This window comes from Sparus aurata, chromosome 7 (assembly GCF_900880675.1).
Source record: "Sparus aurata chromosome 7, fSpaAur1.1, whole genome shotgun sequence".
In the NCBI taxonomy this organism is placed as follows: domain Eukaryota; kingdom Metazoa; phylum Chordata; class Actinopteri; order Spariformes; family Sparidae; genus Sparus; species Sparus aurata.
Window position 1 is genome coordinate 10875332 of NC_044193.1, and position 14167 is coordinate 10889498.

The 14167-nt window shown below is 41.9% G+C and overlaps 1 protein-coding gene across 17 annotated transcripts in view; it reads left to right on the forward strand.

Moving 5' to 3' along the window:
* Nucleotides 1-14167, forward strand: part of tmcc1a (transmembrane and coiled-coil domain family 1a) — a 48897-nt gene that overhangs the window by 26723 nt on the left and 8007 nt on the right. The window contains exon 1 of one of the 17 annotated variants that reach the window (XM_030423106.1): nucleotides 6271-7119. The exons of 14 other annotated variants lie outside the window; for them this stretch is intronic. In XM_030423106.1, the coding sequence (XP_030278966.1) occupies nucleotides 6979-7119 (141 nt within the window). In that variant the 5' untranslated portion in view covers nucleotides 6271-6978. Of the gene's footprint in view, nucleotides 1-6270; nucleotides 7120-12741; nucleotides 12953-14167 lie in introns of those variants that run through there. 2 more of the 17 variants (XM_030423107.1, XM_030423110.1) reach the window with 2 other exon arrangements.

Consider the following 14167-nt stretch of genomic DNA (forward strand, 5'->3'; position numbering starts at 1 on the left):
CACTGTGTATTTATCATAGATCAGCTTCAGGGTTTTTATAGCATTTTTTCAGTAGAATATAGTTCCAATGAACACAGCAATACAGATGTCGAAGTATGTGGCTTGTGCAGAGTTAACAGGAATACTTACTTCCAGAAAAACATGTTGGTGATGTTCGAATGCCTTATCTAGATTCTTTGGGTATGGAAGCAGATGCTAATGCTCGGATGAGAAGTCTCAAAACACCCACACAAATGCAGTGAAGCTTACACATGACAGGAAGTTCTAAATACATGCAAATATTTTTGAATGCTTATATTTCTGTATCCTGTTTCATTTATTTTAAAGAAGTATGCATGAGAAATACAATTGTAAACCTATTTTATGCATGGGTTGTTGTTGTTTTTTTTACTTTTATATGCAACAATACATATTTTTGTGCGCATTGTGTAAAAACGTGTTTGTGGAGAGTCATTTACACATAAATCACAAAATACATTAATGAGTATCGAGACCTATCTGAATCCATATTTGCACACAATTCCTGAATATCTCAGAATTTGGACGATTCATCAGAGTAGCTAAATACCACAGTGAGAAAATGTGCTACTCAAGTGTCTGACGGAGAACTGATGTTGTTCATTTTTATCTGCATCCAGACAGGAGATGGGACAGAGAACACCTAATTGTTTGTGTTGTTGTTGTTGTTGTTGTTGTTGTTGTTATCGTTTGTTTGTTTTCCTTCCTGCCTGGCTCTTTTGGATGCCAGTATTGGAGTTGGCTACTAGGATGTTTCACGCTCTCTGACCCTGCCAGTCATAATGGCCTCTGTGTATAAAGTGCCCAGTGGTTTATGTAACTGCTAATAGGGCCATTGATTATGCTGGAGCTTGGACAGGGGGCTTCTTTTTATTGGGAAGGTATTGTTCACCAAGGCCTGAGCCCCGAGTCATGGTTGTCTCCTCTCTCAGGCTTGAATTAGCCCCAGTCCGTGCACACAAAGCTCTCGCTCTTCTGCCTTTATGTAACCTCTCGCACCCCCAAACCAGTGCCGCGGCATAACTCATCGCAGTTTACGATCACATGGAGGCGACTGTGGTGGTCGCACACCCCCAATTCAATTCAAGTTTTATGTGTTACTCCTACTCTCTATATGGTACTCTCTGTAACATGTTTGCTCTATTCACTCTGTCTCCAGTTACATCAGAGCTGGTCAGACCTTTCTCTTCTGGACTCTTCTACAACTGTTTTGGCCGTGTGGAACCCGCCTGGCCTCAGTTCAGCATCAGGCTCTGTCCCTCGAATGACAATGAGTATTATGTATTATTGAGGATCCTGCTGCCTCTGCCTTCACGTGTGAGCTCATCAGTCCGGGCATTGTCAATTCAAAGTGTACACTGCCTCTATTTTTAAACCGGAGAAAATATTGTGTGTGACAGATCGGATTTTTGTTACATTTTACTGTGTTGGTGAAGTTGGAATCAGCCATAAGTCTCAAATGGCTCATTAGCATCCTAATCAGGTGCCAAGCATTCTCTAAATAATCCCTGCATCATATTAAAAGCTGCCTTTCTCCTCAAAATACTTTATTGTCAACAGTAATACAGGTATTTTTTGGAAGCCCATATGTGATTTCGAAAGGCATAGAAATTATTAGAAAAACACTAGCTTTAGATCTGTCAAGCTTAATCTTAATTAAAGGATCAATTCACCCAAAACTGAAAATTCAGTCATTATGTACTCACCCCCATGTAGATGGAAAGTTTCATATTCCACAAAACATATCTGGAGCAGCTGGAACAGTGGTGCAGCATTTTCCTAAACAAATGAAGTAGATGGGGACTTTTTAACAACCGTTATTTCCAATAAATAGTCATCAGCCGCCAAAGTTTGATGTGTCTGCATAACATCTGTGGAATGCAACACTGTCGAAATGATTTAGACAGTTATTTTGGCATGAATACCATACATAATCTGTTTTCCTATTCATTTAAATAGGAATTGCTAAACTATAGATAACATGATACTGCAGTAGCCTAAAGTCCTACAGCTGGGTGTGTCAAACTGTATAACTAGATAAGCATGCCTGCTCTGGATTGGCCACATACATCACCAGTTCAGCAGGTCATGTCCGCTAAACACATGCATAAAATGCGCACGTGTGTGTGTGTGTGTGTGTGTGTGTGTGTGTGTGTGTGTGTGTGTGTGTGTGTGTGTGTGTGTGTGAGAGAGAGAGAGAGAGAAAGAGAGAGAGAGATTCTGTTGTGTATGTGATTTATTCATCAAATTAGGAAATTGTTTTGTCTGCAAGGCACATCTGCGTCAAACCCATTAAATGAGACACCACAAAAATCAATCCTAGAAATGAACTTTATTGCCATTGTAATGCAACTCAGATAAACATGTTTTAGGACAGAGACACAACTCAGATCCCAGATGTGTCTCTCTGAAAATATGTACATTTAACTCTATTCTTAAATAGAAAATTTGACAGTTAATTTATTTTACGCACAGTTTTTGGGCCGTCACTAACAAGATGTATAATCACTCCAGATCTTACCCTAAAATTTGGAACAAATTGAAGTGTCTGAGAGTTAATGTATAAATTGGAATTTCTAATGTAATCATAATAAGGCAAACAAGACTTATTTTGCCATCTTATTTTACATGTAGCCAGCATGAATTCTGCTGTTCTAAATAACACCTTAGACAGGTCGCAGCTGTTCATTCTGTACTCCCTGAACAGCAAATGTGGCACTAATAAGGTTTTTTTTAAAGAAAAGGCCCTTGAGGCCAACATCTCAATTTTCTTTGTAGCTTGCGAACATCAGTCACTTGCCCAGGCATGAGAATACCCCCCTCTGTGAGTTTGTCATTGCGGAGCCACTCTGCTATTTTAGGTATGTTATTAAAGCAGGCTGCCAAAGAGTTTGTATAGATGTCCTCCTGAGTCACCCTGAAAGCTTGAGTATTCCTGGACTGACAGGAGCTGCTGGGGGCCACAAAGCATCCAGAGAGGAGTTAGCCTCAGGCTGAAGTGACACTAAGAGCAGGGTGAAGAATGAGTGTCTGAAAGGAATCAGTGTGGGATTCCCCTAAGTGACTAATGATGGACAGGAAGGTTGCAGCAGTTGGCGGATGTCATACCATGTGCACCTGTTTATCTATGGTATTGAATTCTACTGTATTGGTGTTATTTAAAAGGGTATAGGACAGAATGTTTTGTAAAACTGCACTAAAGTGTTGTTAAACCAAAAAAACCTTCATGTTTGCACTGCCTTAAAGGTGACTGTAACTGAGTATACTCATTACAATGATTGTGTAATTGTATACCATGATACTGTGACACCGGGATTGTACCATGACAATCTAATACTTCAGTCTTGCACCACAATTGACACATGATGTTAATGACATATTTCACACATGAATCGAATATGCTGAAAAAAAAATACCCAACAATTAATTTAACTTTTATTAGTTCCTGTATGATGTACGTTTACTCGTGGTCCATTTCCAGCAGCTGTTCAGAAGTTCAGACTTAGACAATTTAAACAGTTTACTTTTCAGCTTGTTAAGATTGAAGTAATATGGTATCTATTTTGTATTGGAGAGTGGTGACCTTAACCATTGTCAGGATCTCCCAAGCTGTGCTTAACAAGAGACACTGCTCTGCTACCTCCAGGTTTATCTAAATAACAATTTGGACTTGCAACAGCAGCCTTCATTGGTCCTTCAGATTGTTGACTGAGAGTGGAGTACTACAAAGTCTGTTTTAAATGAATGGTTAAAGTTGCTCGCTGACATTGCCTTTTTCAAATCTTTAATTGCAAGGCTCGAAAAGATTTCTATTTTCTTAAAGTTGCAGTATGTAACAATTTGCCACGTTCCTTATTCATACTCCAAACAAATAGGGAGATGCATTTCAGTGGAGCAACCACTAACTGCTGCAAACTGTAGCTGGTACTAGCTAGCTAGCCCAGCTAATAGTTGACTCTCCTCTGACTTGGAGCTCGGAGCACTGGGGGAGTAGATCTCTGCAACACAATACATAGATGACTCTGATAAAGGGTTAAAACTGTTAATGCTTCACATTCTATTGATAACTTTAGGTTGTTTTATTTTTATTTTTTATTTTTTATTGATTTAAACTAGACTTCTTACATTTTACACCTTTAGGGAAATTGTGCTTCTTTGTTTATCCTGTAGGTCATATTTGAGTTTATTTACACATTGCTTCCTGTTCCCCCCTTTTTTTTCTGTTGAAGTACTTTGTACTCTTTTCCTCCACGTTCTCTTTTGATTGACTGGTGACCAGATCTGTTCTGTTTGCTTTGGCAATTGTTCTTTTGTCACTTATTGTAATGTGTGCGATTACATTGCATTTTACTGTTTAGAAAGGTGAGCTATGAATTAAAAACACTTTGACACTTATTTCACTAATGGTATAAACTGTGAAGACTTTTAACTACAAATACCACAAAAGCACAATGTAGATTCTCCGTATTACACAATATATTATAGTAATAACATTATACGAAGCTAAATGACTGTATAATGTTTTTTAAAAAGAATCTCTTCATATATTTTCCCCATGAATGAATACTGAACCCAAGAATGTTCTACTGCCATCCCATCCGTTCCTACCTCAACCTTCCTCTCTTAAACTTAGAAAATAAAAAGAAAAAAGGCCTACAAAAAAAACCCCTACCATTTAAAAAGAATCAAGAAATGAAGAAAACAACCATAAGGTTGTCTCAAGCATAACATATTTTGAAGAATCAATATAAACAATACAGCTTTATGGTAGAAAGGAGAATGCACAAGGTGAGAATGTGGGGGGATCTGTCGTTGGTAGTTCTGAAGAATGAGAGGCCTAACTAGCAGTGTTGAAAAGGAAAGAGCCATATACTTTGGGGGGTATAAATGACCAAGTAGTGTTTGATAGGTGAGCATTAATGAAATGTTTTCTTTCATGAGTTCCACTTACTGAAAGTCGTACCTACATGTACAAAGGATTGGTTGTTAAGTTGAATGTATTGTTCACCTCCTAAAGCCATTGATTGTGTGTTTATGTTTGTGTGTGTGTGTGTGTGTGTGTGTGTGTGTGTGTGTGTGTGTGTGTTACAAGCAAATTGAAAAAAAGTATTTAGATTCAGTGATGTGTAGCTTTTGAATAGCTAAACCTTCTGGACTTTCCTTTTGCAATGTTATGACTGCGCTCGGACTTTAAACCACTCCTGCTGCCATGTGTCCCTTTCGATTCAATACTGAGGTCAAACCAACATGTCACACACTTCCACTTCCATCTGAGAGTGAGTTGTTATTATATAAGCAGTCTTTTCCCTCAATCCTACCCTCTCCCTCTCTCCTGGTCCCCTAACTCCTCCCGCTTTCTCATTAAAGCCTGTTTTCATGCTCCCCTCTTTGCCTCCCTCCTGTCGGCTTCTGCACAGAAGTCTTTAGTAGCCCTTGTCCTGCCATACCCCCTACGCTCCCTGCTTTGCTTTTTCTCCCTAATTGGTTTGTGCAATTTTGGAAGTGATGGCTCACAAACCCCCTGACTTTATCGTGGAGAACAATGGGCCACAGCTCGTAAAATGCTGTTTGCAGGTGTATTTGTAATATGAATTTGCATGTGTTTTAAGGTAGCGAAGGTGACCATCTGGCTGTGAACCACTGGACATTGATAGTAGCCTGGAATTGAAAATGTTGTAGTGGATCATTTCTGTTTCCACTTCACCAATAAACCAGAATCAGTGCTGACAAACAGTTTTCTCTCAACGTAACTATTTTATTTATTCAGCAATATAGTAAAAATGATCACAAGGCTATTCAAACACTTCTTTCATCAGCGGATAAGTAACCGATGACGTACTCTTAGATTGTGGTCATGTGTCCACACATATGCACAGTTTTGAATAGCAGCTTTGTAATCGTCATATGACTGTGTAATCCTGTGTTTTTTTACCCTTGGCTTCAAGTTTTTTTCCACCTTAAATCTAAACTGTCCACTGCAGTGCATGTGTGAACTTTATGTTATACAACCTTGGTTTACAAAAAAAAACAGAAAAACATGCCACTTTTAGAACAGTTAAGCACATTTAAGTACAGTTCAGGCAGTTCAGGGTGATTCATTACAGCATGATCGCTCAGGAAACTGATTGGCTGCGACAATCAAACTGTGAGATAATTGAAAGGCGGGAGCGCAAGATTCTTCTCCCTTTCTTTCTGCCTGAGCTAGCCACTGTTTTGGAGCTGAGCTGGCCTAGAAAACTCCAACAGAAGAAAAGCCCCCCCCTCCCCTTGCTTCACAAAGCTTTCTCGCAACCCCTCACTCCTTTGCTCCCTCTCGCTCCGTCTCCCTCTCACTGACAGCTCCTGGTGGGCTCTTTTTTTCCCGTCTGCTCCCTCGCTCCCCTCACATCCGTCCTCCGGGTCTCTGCCTCTCTTTCTCTCCCTTCTGAGGATTTTATCCCCGACGGATTCTTTGAACACTTAAATTCACAGTAAACTCTTCCTGCCTCCATCCAACCCGGCTAGCCTTCATCCGATTAACCGCCGCGGCTCCGTCACCCCACACCCGCTTCAGAGGGGACCCTTTGCTTCAGAGGAGTCCTCGCTCTCCCACCGATGCACGTGGGAGTCGTGCTTGGTGAACCGCGTACGTGTTCCATAGGCTGTCTGCTGGTTGCCGTGCACTGTGGAGTGTGTGTTAGCACTGAAGCGTGGCCGTGGGCTTTGAGGAGCGTCTGCTCTGTGAACCAGCAGCACAACTCTCCCTAGACTCTGCGGCTGTCAATAGTCATGGCACATTGCTGGAGGGACAGAGCACTCTATGAATTCTGGATATTCAATTAAGCCACCAGTAATTCCAAAGAGTCCTAAGTGGAGTCTTTGTCCGGTGGACTTTTAGTCAAGTGGACTTTGTTCGGGAGAAGTGTCCTGAGTGATGTGGGTTCCTCCAAGGCCAAGCTCGTCCCCTCATCTCCCCCGGCTATGGTTGTCTCCCGAGGGACACGCAAACAGATAGACAGAGCCAACGAAGTTCCAGCCGAAGCCGTGCGCATGCATCTCCCCGCTATGGAGGTCATCCTCAACCTGGTAACTGCTGAAACCTCTCCACACCTCGCCACCACTGTGAGTCTCCACCTGTATAAAGTGTGTGTGGTCATCATTTTAACCATTACTGTTGTAGGGTTTGGGACACCTGCTCTTTAATGATTAATAAAACCAGTGAAAGTCCTTACATTGATGTGGTGTTTACAGTATATGGCTACTCACCTGTGTGTTGTGACCAAATACAGTACCACATTGAGTCCATGTAAGGCATTTCAGAGACTCAGACGTCACAAAATCTGGTAGGAGACCAGTCTGTGGTGTGAAAAGGATTTTGTCTCGAAATCGCAGGGATTGAAAGTCTTTGTTTCAAAAACGGGCCCTAGAAAAGCCTTTGTTTTTGTTTTTTCTCTCTCTCTCTCTCTCTCCTTCTCTCTCTCTCTCTCTTTTTTTTCCAGACCTGCACCCTCAGCTACTGATGTGTGTTTCTTTCTTTTGGATGTTAACACGAAGGGCTTTTCTCACACCCTCTGAATTCCTTAGGAAATGCACGGGCAGGCATTGGCTGTATGTGTGTCTGTGAGTGTGTGTGTGAGTTGTGCATGATTATGTGTGCAGCTAATTCATAAGTGCATGTGTTGAGTAAACTCCCTCTCGTCAAGCATGACGTTATGTAATTTTCCATATCCAGTGAATGGGGGACATTGTTGCCACACTGGGTCCCCTTAAAGGACACAAAAAGCGGATTTCCATTAAAAACATCTCTTTTGTGTCAATTTCAGCACTGCTTAATTTGGCATGGCTGGGTGGGAACTGAAACCATGAGGACATGAAAAGAGGTTGGCGGAAAAAAACAAAAAGTTTGGGTTTAAGATATGCCACAGATTTATCCCGTGCACTGAAATAACTATGAATAAGGAACAAGCTCTTCACTGTCTGCTTATGTCATCTTTGTTCCACACACCTTCAGATGCAAACTGGATTTTTATCCGTTTGATAATCTGTATCACTACTGTCATGTTGTTGCTGTGACAACCACTTTCTGATCACCAGACTGCAAGTTTAAAGATCAAACCAACTAATCAGGGGTGTGGGTGTTCAGTCAGTCAGAGATGATTGACCTCCCTGATGATGAGGTCAGAGATATACAGGTGGTATAAACGGACAGAAGATAGCCTCGAATGCAAAATGATAGTTTACAGGTGGACGGATCACGGAAATCATTTAGACACAGCACTAAGCTGGCACCTAAAGACCATGTTTCTTATGTCCATCATGGATCCAAAGTCCCGTCCCACATGAATGTTGGACTCTGTAGATAAGGGGGGTCGGAGAGACGGCTAACCCAGCCTTCAGCTGCTAAAACTTCGATATGCCCTGACATATCAGTGCTACAACTTTTGAATAGTTCAGTTGTAATAGGAGAGGTGTAGAGCAGAACAGATTTCCCAGAGGGAAACCTGAAGTTACAGTATCAAGGTAGTATCACTCTTGCATCTCCGCACGTGAAGTCGCTGCTTCACAAGAAACCTGAGCTGACATCACAGATGATGGTGCACAGTCACGCAGGAATGCGAGGCATAACAACCAACAAGGTACTGTACATTTGTACTCAAAAACTTGACCTTAACCATCAAGAACATAACTTTTTTTTGTAAAAGAAAATGGAAGCTAAGATAACAGGCATTGCAGACCATGATGTTTATATCCAAAACAATCACAGCACAGCTCAATGCTCAGGTTTATGACTGCCATGTTTACGCTAAATACCGCGTTAAACACCATTATATAAGCTATAAGTCTAGAACATAACAAGTATTATGGTGATCTTGTTTCAATCTCAAACACATTGTATAAAACCCCATGCATATTTAAACAAAGATGAACTGTGGTTCAAATTCCATTCAACATGACCTTGTTGGGGTGAAGATATTAATCATTGTGTGACAAGGAGCTTAAGACTGTGTCTGTTTCCACTCTGGCTATCAGAACATCTCGAATTTAACTAAACAGGATCTCACCTGAGTCATCTGACAAAACAGCAAGCACACTAAACAGGAAACAGAATTAAACATGATGGCATGTCTGAAGCTCAAAGGAAAAGAGAACTGAGAAATCATCCAAAATTTATAGGAAATGGTGTTATGACAGCATCAGGCCATTTTCTGCTCTATGACCTACATTGAGCGTGCAGGAATTTGGGGCATATGTGTGTCCTGTGTGGCTGAGAAAGATTGAGATGGGGCAGCACAAGATGTTCTTGTTGCCTCGATCTAATTATGTGTGATGCATATCTAACAACATTAGCTCGGTAATTCTCTCCAAATGCCTTTTTGTGTGAGACATACATATGGCCATATGATAAGTTTTCCTTAGTAGATGGCCCTCCTGGTATTACGAGCTGATCGGACATACACCACATGTATATTTTGCCCATCATCATTGTTTAAAAATCTATACTTGGTCGGAGGACAGATGCTCCAATTACAAACTGCTGCAGCAGCGAGTCACAGCAAAGAATAGCAGAATTCATGTTTCACTTATAACATACGGCAGCAACAACAGCTGACTGACAAGATGATGGCAGAGCCTTGCAGTGCAAACAAAAAGCAAAAGCAGATTTAAAAGCCGCCAAAAGTACGAAACGTTCAAAAATTACCTGAAATTATAAACCAAATGGGAAGAAACAACAGTTGTAATGTTACGTCATCTAAGTATTGCATTGCCGAGGTATCCATTGAAGTTACCAGTTAGCCTTGTAATACTGCTCCAAACTCCCACTCTGGACCACTGTCTGCATGGCTAGCTGAGCTAACTAGCTAACGGCAGCCACAGTTAGCAGTATTTAGCAGTTAGTCTTCGAAAGGTGGCAATTCTTATATATTACATCTTAATGAGGAAAAGAAGTTGGTTCCTTTGCTTAGAAATCGGAGGTGTGCAGCGTTTTGCTCGTGGCTCTTCATCTAACAGCTCCTTCTTGTTAATATACTCCCACAGAATGAATAAAAATAGTTGCCTTCATCTTTCAAAATAATCCGCTGTCATCAAATCAACAGCAATGCTAAACTCACTGAACACATTGCATTTCCTGTGACTAACCTACTTCAAAGTTTCACCAGTTGAATGCTTTTAATGTGAAGGTGCAGCTGTAGGAAAAATGTTCGATTTGCATTAGCAGTAAATTAACACAGAGCTCTACAGACAGTGAGCATCCCGGTGTGCTGGGCATTACCACTGTTCTCAGAAGCTTTGTAGTCGGTGGGAAAATTTCATCACCGCAGCAACCCTACTGTAGGTCTGAGTGTGTAGGTTTCGTCTGGGCATTTCCCAGGCTTCTGATGGATCTAAAGTAAATCAGGGTTGCCCTTTCACGGCTCTAACCAGTTTTGCGTGGATCAGAGGCACATTGCACAACGGGGCCTACCAGCAGGCAGACCCAGTTTGAGACATGGGTGGAGTGAGACCAGACTCCTTTAACTAAAGGTGTGGGGCATTCAAGAAGCCATAGGGCTGTGGACAGGTCTGTGCAGACCCCTTTGTCTTTCTTACTGATAATCAGAGTGAGATCAGACAGCCCTCCCCCCCATTACAAACACATTCTCAGCCTCCCCCGTGAGGCTGCACAAGCTTCAGTGATGCAGCGCCTGTCGCTTCTTGCTCCAGTGGCTCAGCACATCAACATGTTTGGCTGTGTTAACCCAGGGAAATTAGTCTAATCCGTCAGCTCACCATCTTTAATTACATGCATGATTAGTCCCAGAAAAACTTGACCATTTGGGGGATGACACTGATCCTACAGACAATTTGTTCGCTAACTGGAACTTTTTATCTGCATCAGGGATGAAGCATTGCTTTGCTATGTGTGGCAGCATAACAGCATGAGTCTGTGTGAAAATGAGACCATAACTGTGCAGTGACGAGACAAGGAGCAGTAAATGAGTTGTCTGTAGAGCTGTAAAAGAAGGTAAACCACCTGGCAGACCAGCTGTGTGATTCCTTTGTTTACGTAACTGAAAAAAATCAGCTTACAATGATTTTATTGATCAGTGACAGGGCGTTGATTTGGTGCCAGTGTGTACTGGTCACTAGGTCCTCTTATCACAATATCTAAACCCCCTATCTACTCTGTATTGCAGGTAACTCCAGTTCAGGGTTCAGTAGACACGTCCTTTGCCCTCTTTATCTATATCTTCATTCAGAGGGCACACATTTAGTTATTCATGTAATTGAATCGTCTGTAAGGTGAGAGCAAACTGTGACATGTTCACATATCCTCACTGTGGTGCTCATATAGATGAAACGGGCCCTTCTTTCACGCCCGCCATCATAAAGCTATTAATACTGTTTTGTTTATAGCCAAGAACAGGCCAGGTGCTGCTCTGAAACGTCACGTCTCAGTTCTCAGCAGCGGCGCGGCAGGCTGTTCCAGTCCTCTGATTCATTTGATCAGCTTGGCTGACCATCAAGAGGATTTAACAATGATTACTGTACCCAGCATTTGTTACAGAACATAGAACGACTCATGGATGTGAGCCCTGCTGTACAGAAATCAGCTTCTTTTAACCTAAACCAAATAACCTAAAATGTTTAATGATTTGCCAAATCTGTAGTGTTTCCCAGTGCACAGAGGAATGTGCCCTCTTTGGCTAGGTGTAATGTGTGTGCTGGTAAGAGACGTCAGACTGGTTTTTCTTGCCCTCTGGTGCTCCTGTCTGTATGCTAGCACAGGCACAGACACAAAGACCGGGAGCTGATATAGTTTCAGATCTGGGCTCAGACTCCCAGTCTTCCCTGTGGCCTTTTATTCAACTTGATACTGTAACCTGTATTTAGACAATTTGTTGTCCAGCTCTTGCATGTATGTAATAGTTTTATGTTAACATTTTTAATGCCTGTGTCTGTATTGTCCTGTAATATGGTCCACTGGAAGAAGGATCCACGTTACTAAAAGTGGCAGTGCCACCATATAAAAAATATTCCATAGCATATAGAAGTTCTGTAGCAGCTACTGTTGCTCTCTGTTGGTCGACTGTCGCAGAAAATCCAACCCGTCCTTCACAAAGAAATCCACAGTCCAGCAGCATTAAACAACCTTCAACGAATCGGGCTTGTATAGGCAACCGAGACAAAAGGGGAAGGGTGTCATTTTTCATGTCTTATTCCGCTCACATATGGCCAAGAAAGAAGTGATTGAATCTCTCTCCCCCCCCCCCCCCCCCGCCATCCCCCTTGTTCCATAATCTTCTGTTATGTATATATTTATACTATTAATTTGGAATGTGTGTGAAAGTAGTATTTTACTATTATAATTCTCAAGTATTAAATCCTCACGTGAAACTCAAGTGCCTCTAAATTGGCCCCAAGCACTGTACCTGAGTTAATGTGGGCGTCTCAGTTGCTGCTACAGAGAACTTGAGTCAACACGCTTTGCCAGTAAAATTAATTATCGGAGAAGTGTGACACAGAGGTAACACTTGTAGTCTTGTAGGTCTAGTAGTGTGTGTTATCAGGAGTTGTGCTAATATTCGTGTGTTTTGCTCTTTGGGAAGTCAAATGAAAAAGTCCCTGACACTGGAGCTATTTCTGCTCCGGCTGATTGACGGCTGCCTGCCGTGCAGCTCACAGGGTGAAGTCATCCCTCAGCTGGGAGGGGAGAAGAGGGGAGGCAGGGGGCGGGGCTTCCCAGCTGACAGAGTCCCAGGTGCGCTTCAACTTTCACAACAAGCCCGGCGAGTTGGAGCGGCAGGAGGACCCGGCGAAACTTGAGGGAAAACCGGGCGCGGAGATTTAACGCACTGCTTGATTTGAGCTGTTTTCACCTCACTGAAGCGTCCGGACAGATGAAAATACAAGGCTCGCTTTTATTCCTGACACAATGCACTGGGAACAGTTCCTCCGCTTGACTAACGGAAAGGTGAGCCGCTTTTTTACGCACGCTTAGGTCGCTTTTGTGACAGAATGAAAGAGAGGGAGAGAGAAAGGGTCAGTTTGGTTTAATTTCTCTGAGGAGGGAATGGAAGTGTAATCTGGACTTGTGGTTTCGTCCCGGGCGCGTTGTGCTGTGTGTGTATGTGTGTTGATGACTTTGGTGTCCGTCATCAGTTAGTCATGCTGTTGCGCATGCAGGTGAGCCTCGTTATGACCTGTTATGGAGAGGTGATACCGGTATGACTGATGGACGCCAAGCTTCCTCTGCTCTCGCTCTTCCCCCCCTGGTCCTCAGCTTTTTCTGGGTCGCGTCAGACCCCCCCCCCCCGTGGTCCTGTGGTGCACTGTCGGCTCCAGCTGCTTATTCTGTGTGCATGTTAAAACGACAAGACGAATATTTTTTTTATCACAACCCCCCCACAATGTTCTGCCTGTTGTTCCCCTGAGGTGTCTGAGGAAATGAGTCACATCAGCTGCCTGTGATTGAAGGTGCTAGGTTCATCATCTTCTCAGGTGGAGTTTATCTGGTTGTAGAAAAAACACAGGAAAAATCCAATTCAGATTTTTTTTTTGGTTTTTTTTTAAAAAACAGGTGTTTTGTGGCTTATAGACAAAATCTGTCAGGTATCTGAGAAGGCATCACACAGAAATATTCTTAATCTGTGAAACTGTTGTAAACAAAAATCTAATATCCTCTCAGTCTTGTCTCATATCTGTTCTCTAAAACAAACAAAACTGGACTTGGCTGCTACTGTTTTCATTCTGTTGCTGCCTGTTTAACAAAAGAAGATGAGGCCTGCAGTTCGCAAATAGCTCTGAACTCACAGCTGGAAGAAGAAGGAATAATAACAATAATAAATAATGATTTTAGAGAGACTTTTCATACGAGAAATACAGGTCAGTGTAAGTGCTTTACATCAAAGAAAAAAAATACCATAATTAATGTAAAGTAGGGTTGAGAATGAAACCCACATTGATAATAGTAGTAAAAATAGGATGAAAAGGAGAGTGGAATAGAATACAGAAAATGCATGAGGTAAGATGGAGAATGATACTAATAAAAATAAAATTTAAATATTCATTTCAAAGCACAAACGAAAGCTTCAGTCCTGTATCAGTAAAGTCATAGCTTGTGAAAGTCTAAAGTGAAGGCATACATTCTTAGCGTTTCTTTTTAAAACATTTAAATGTTTACAGTAAA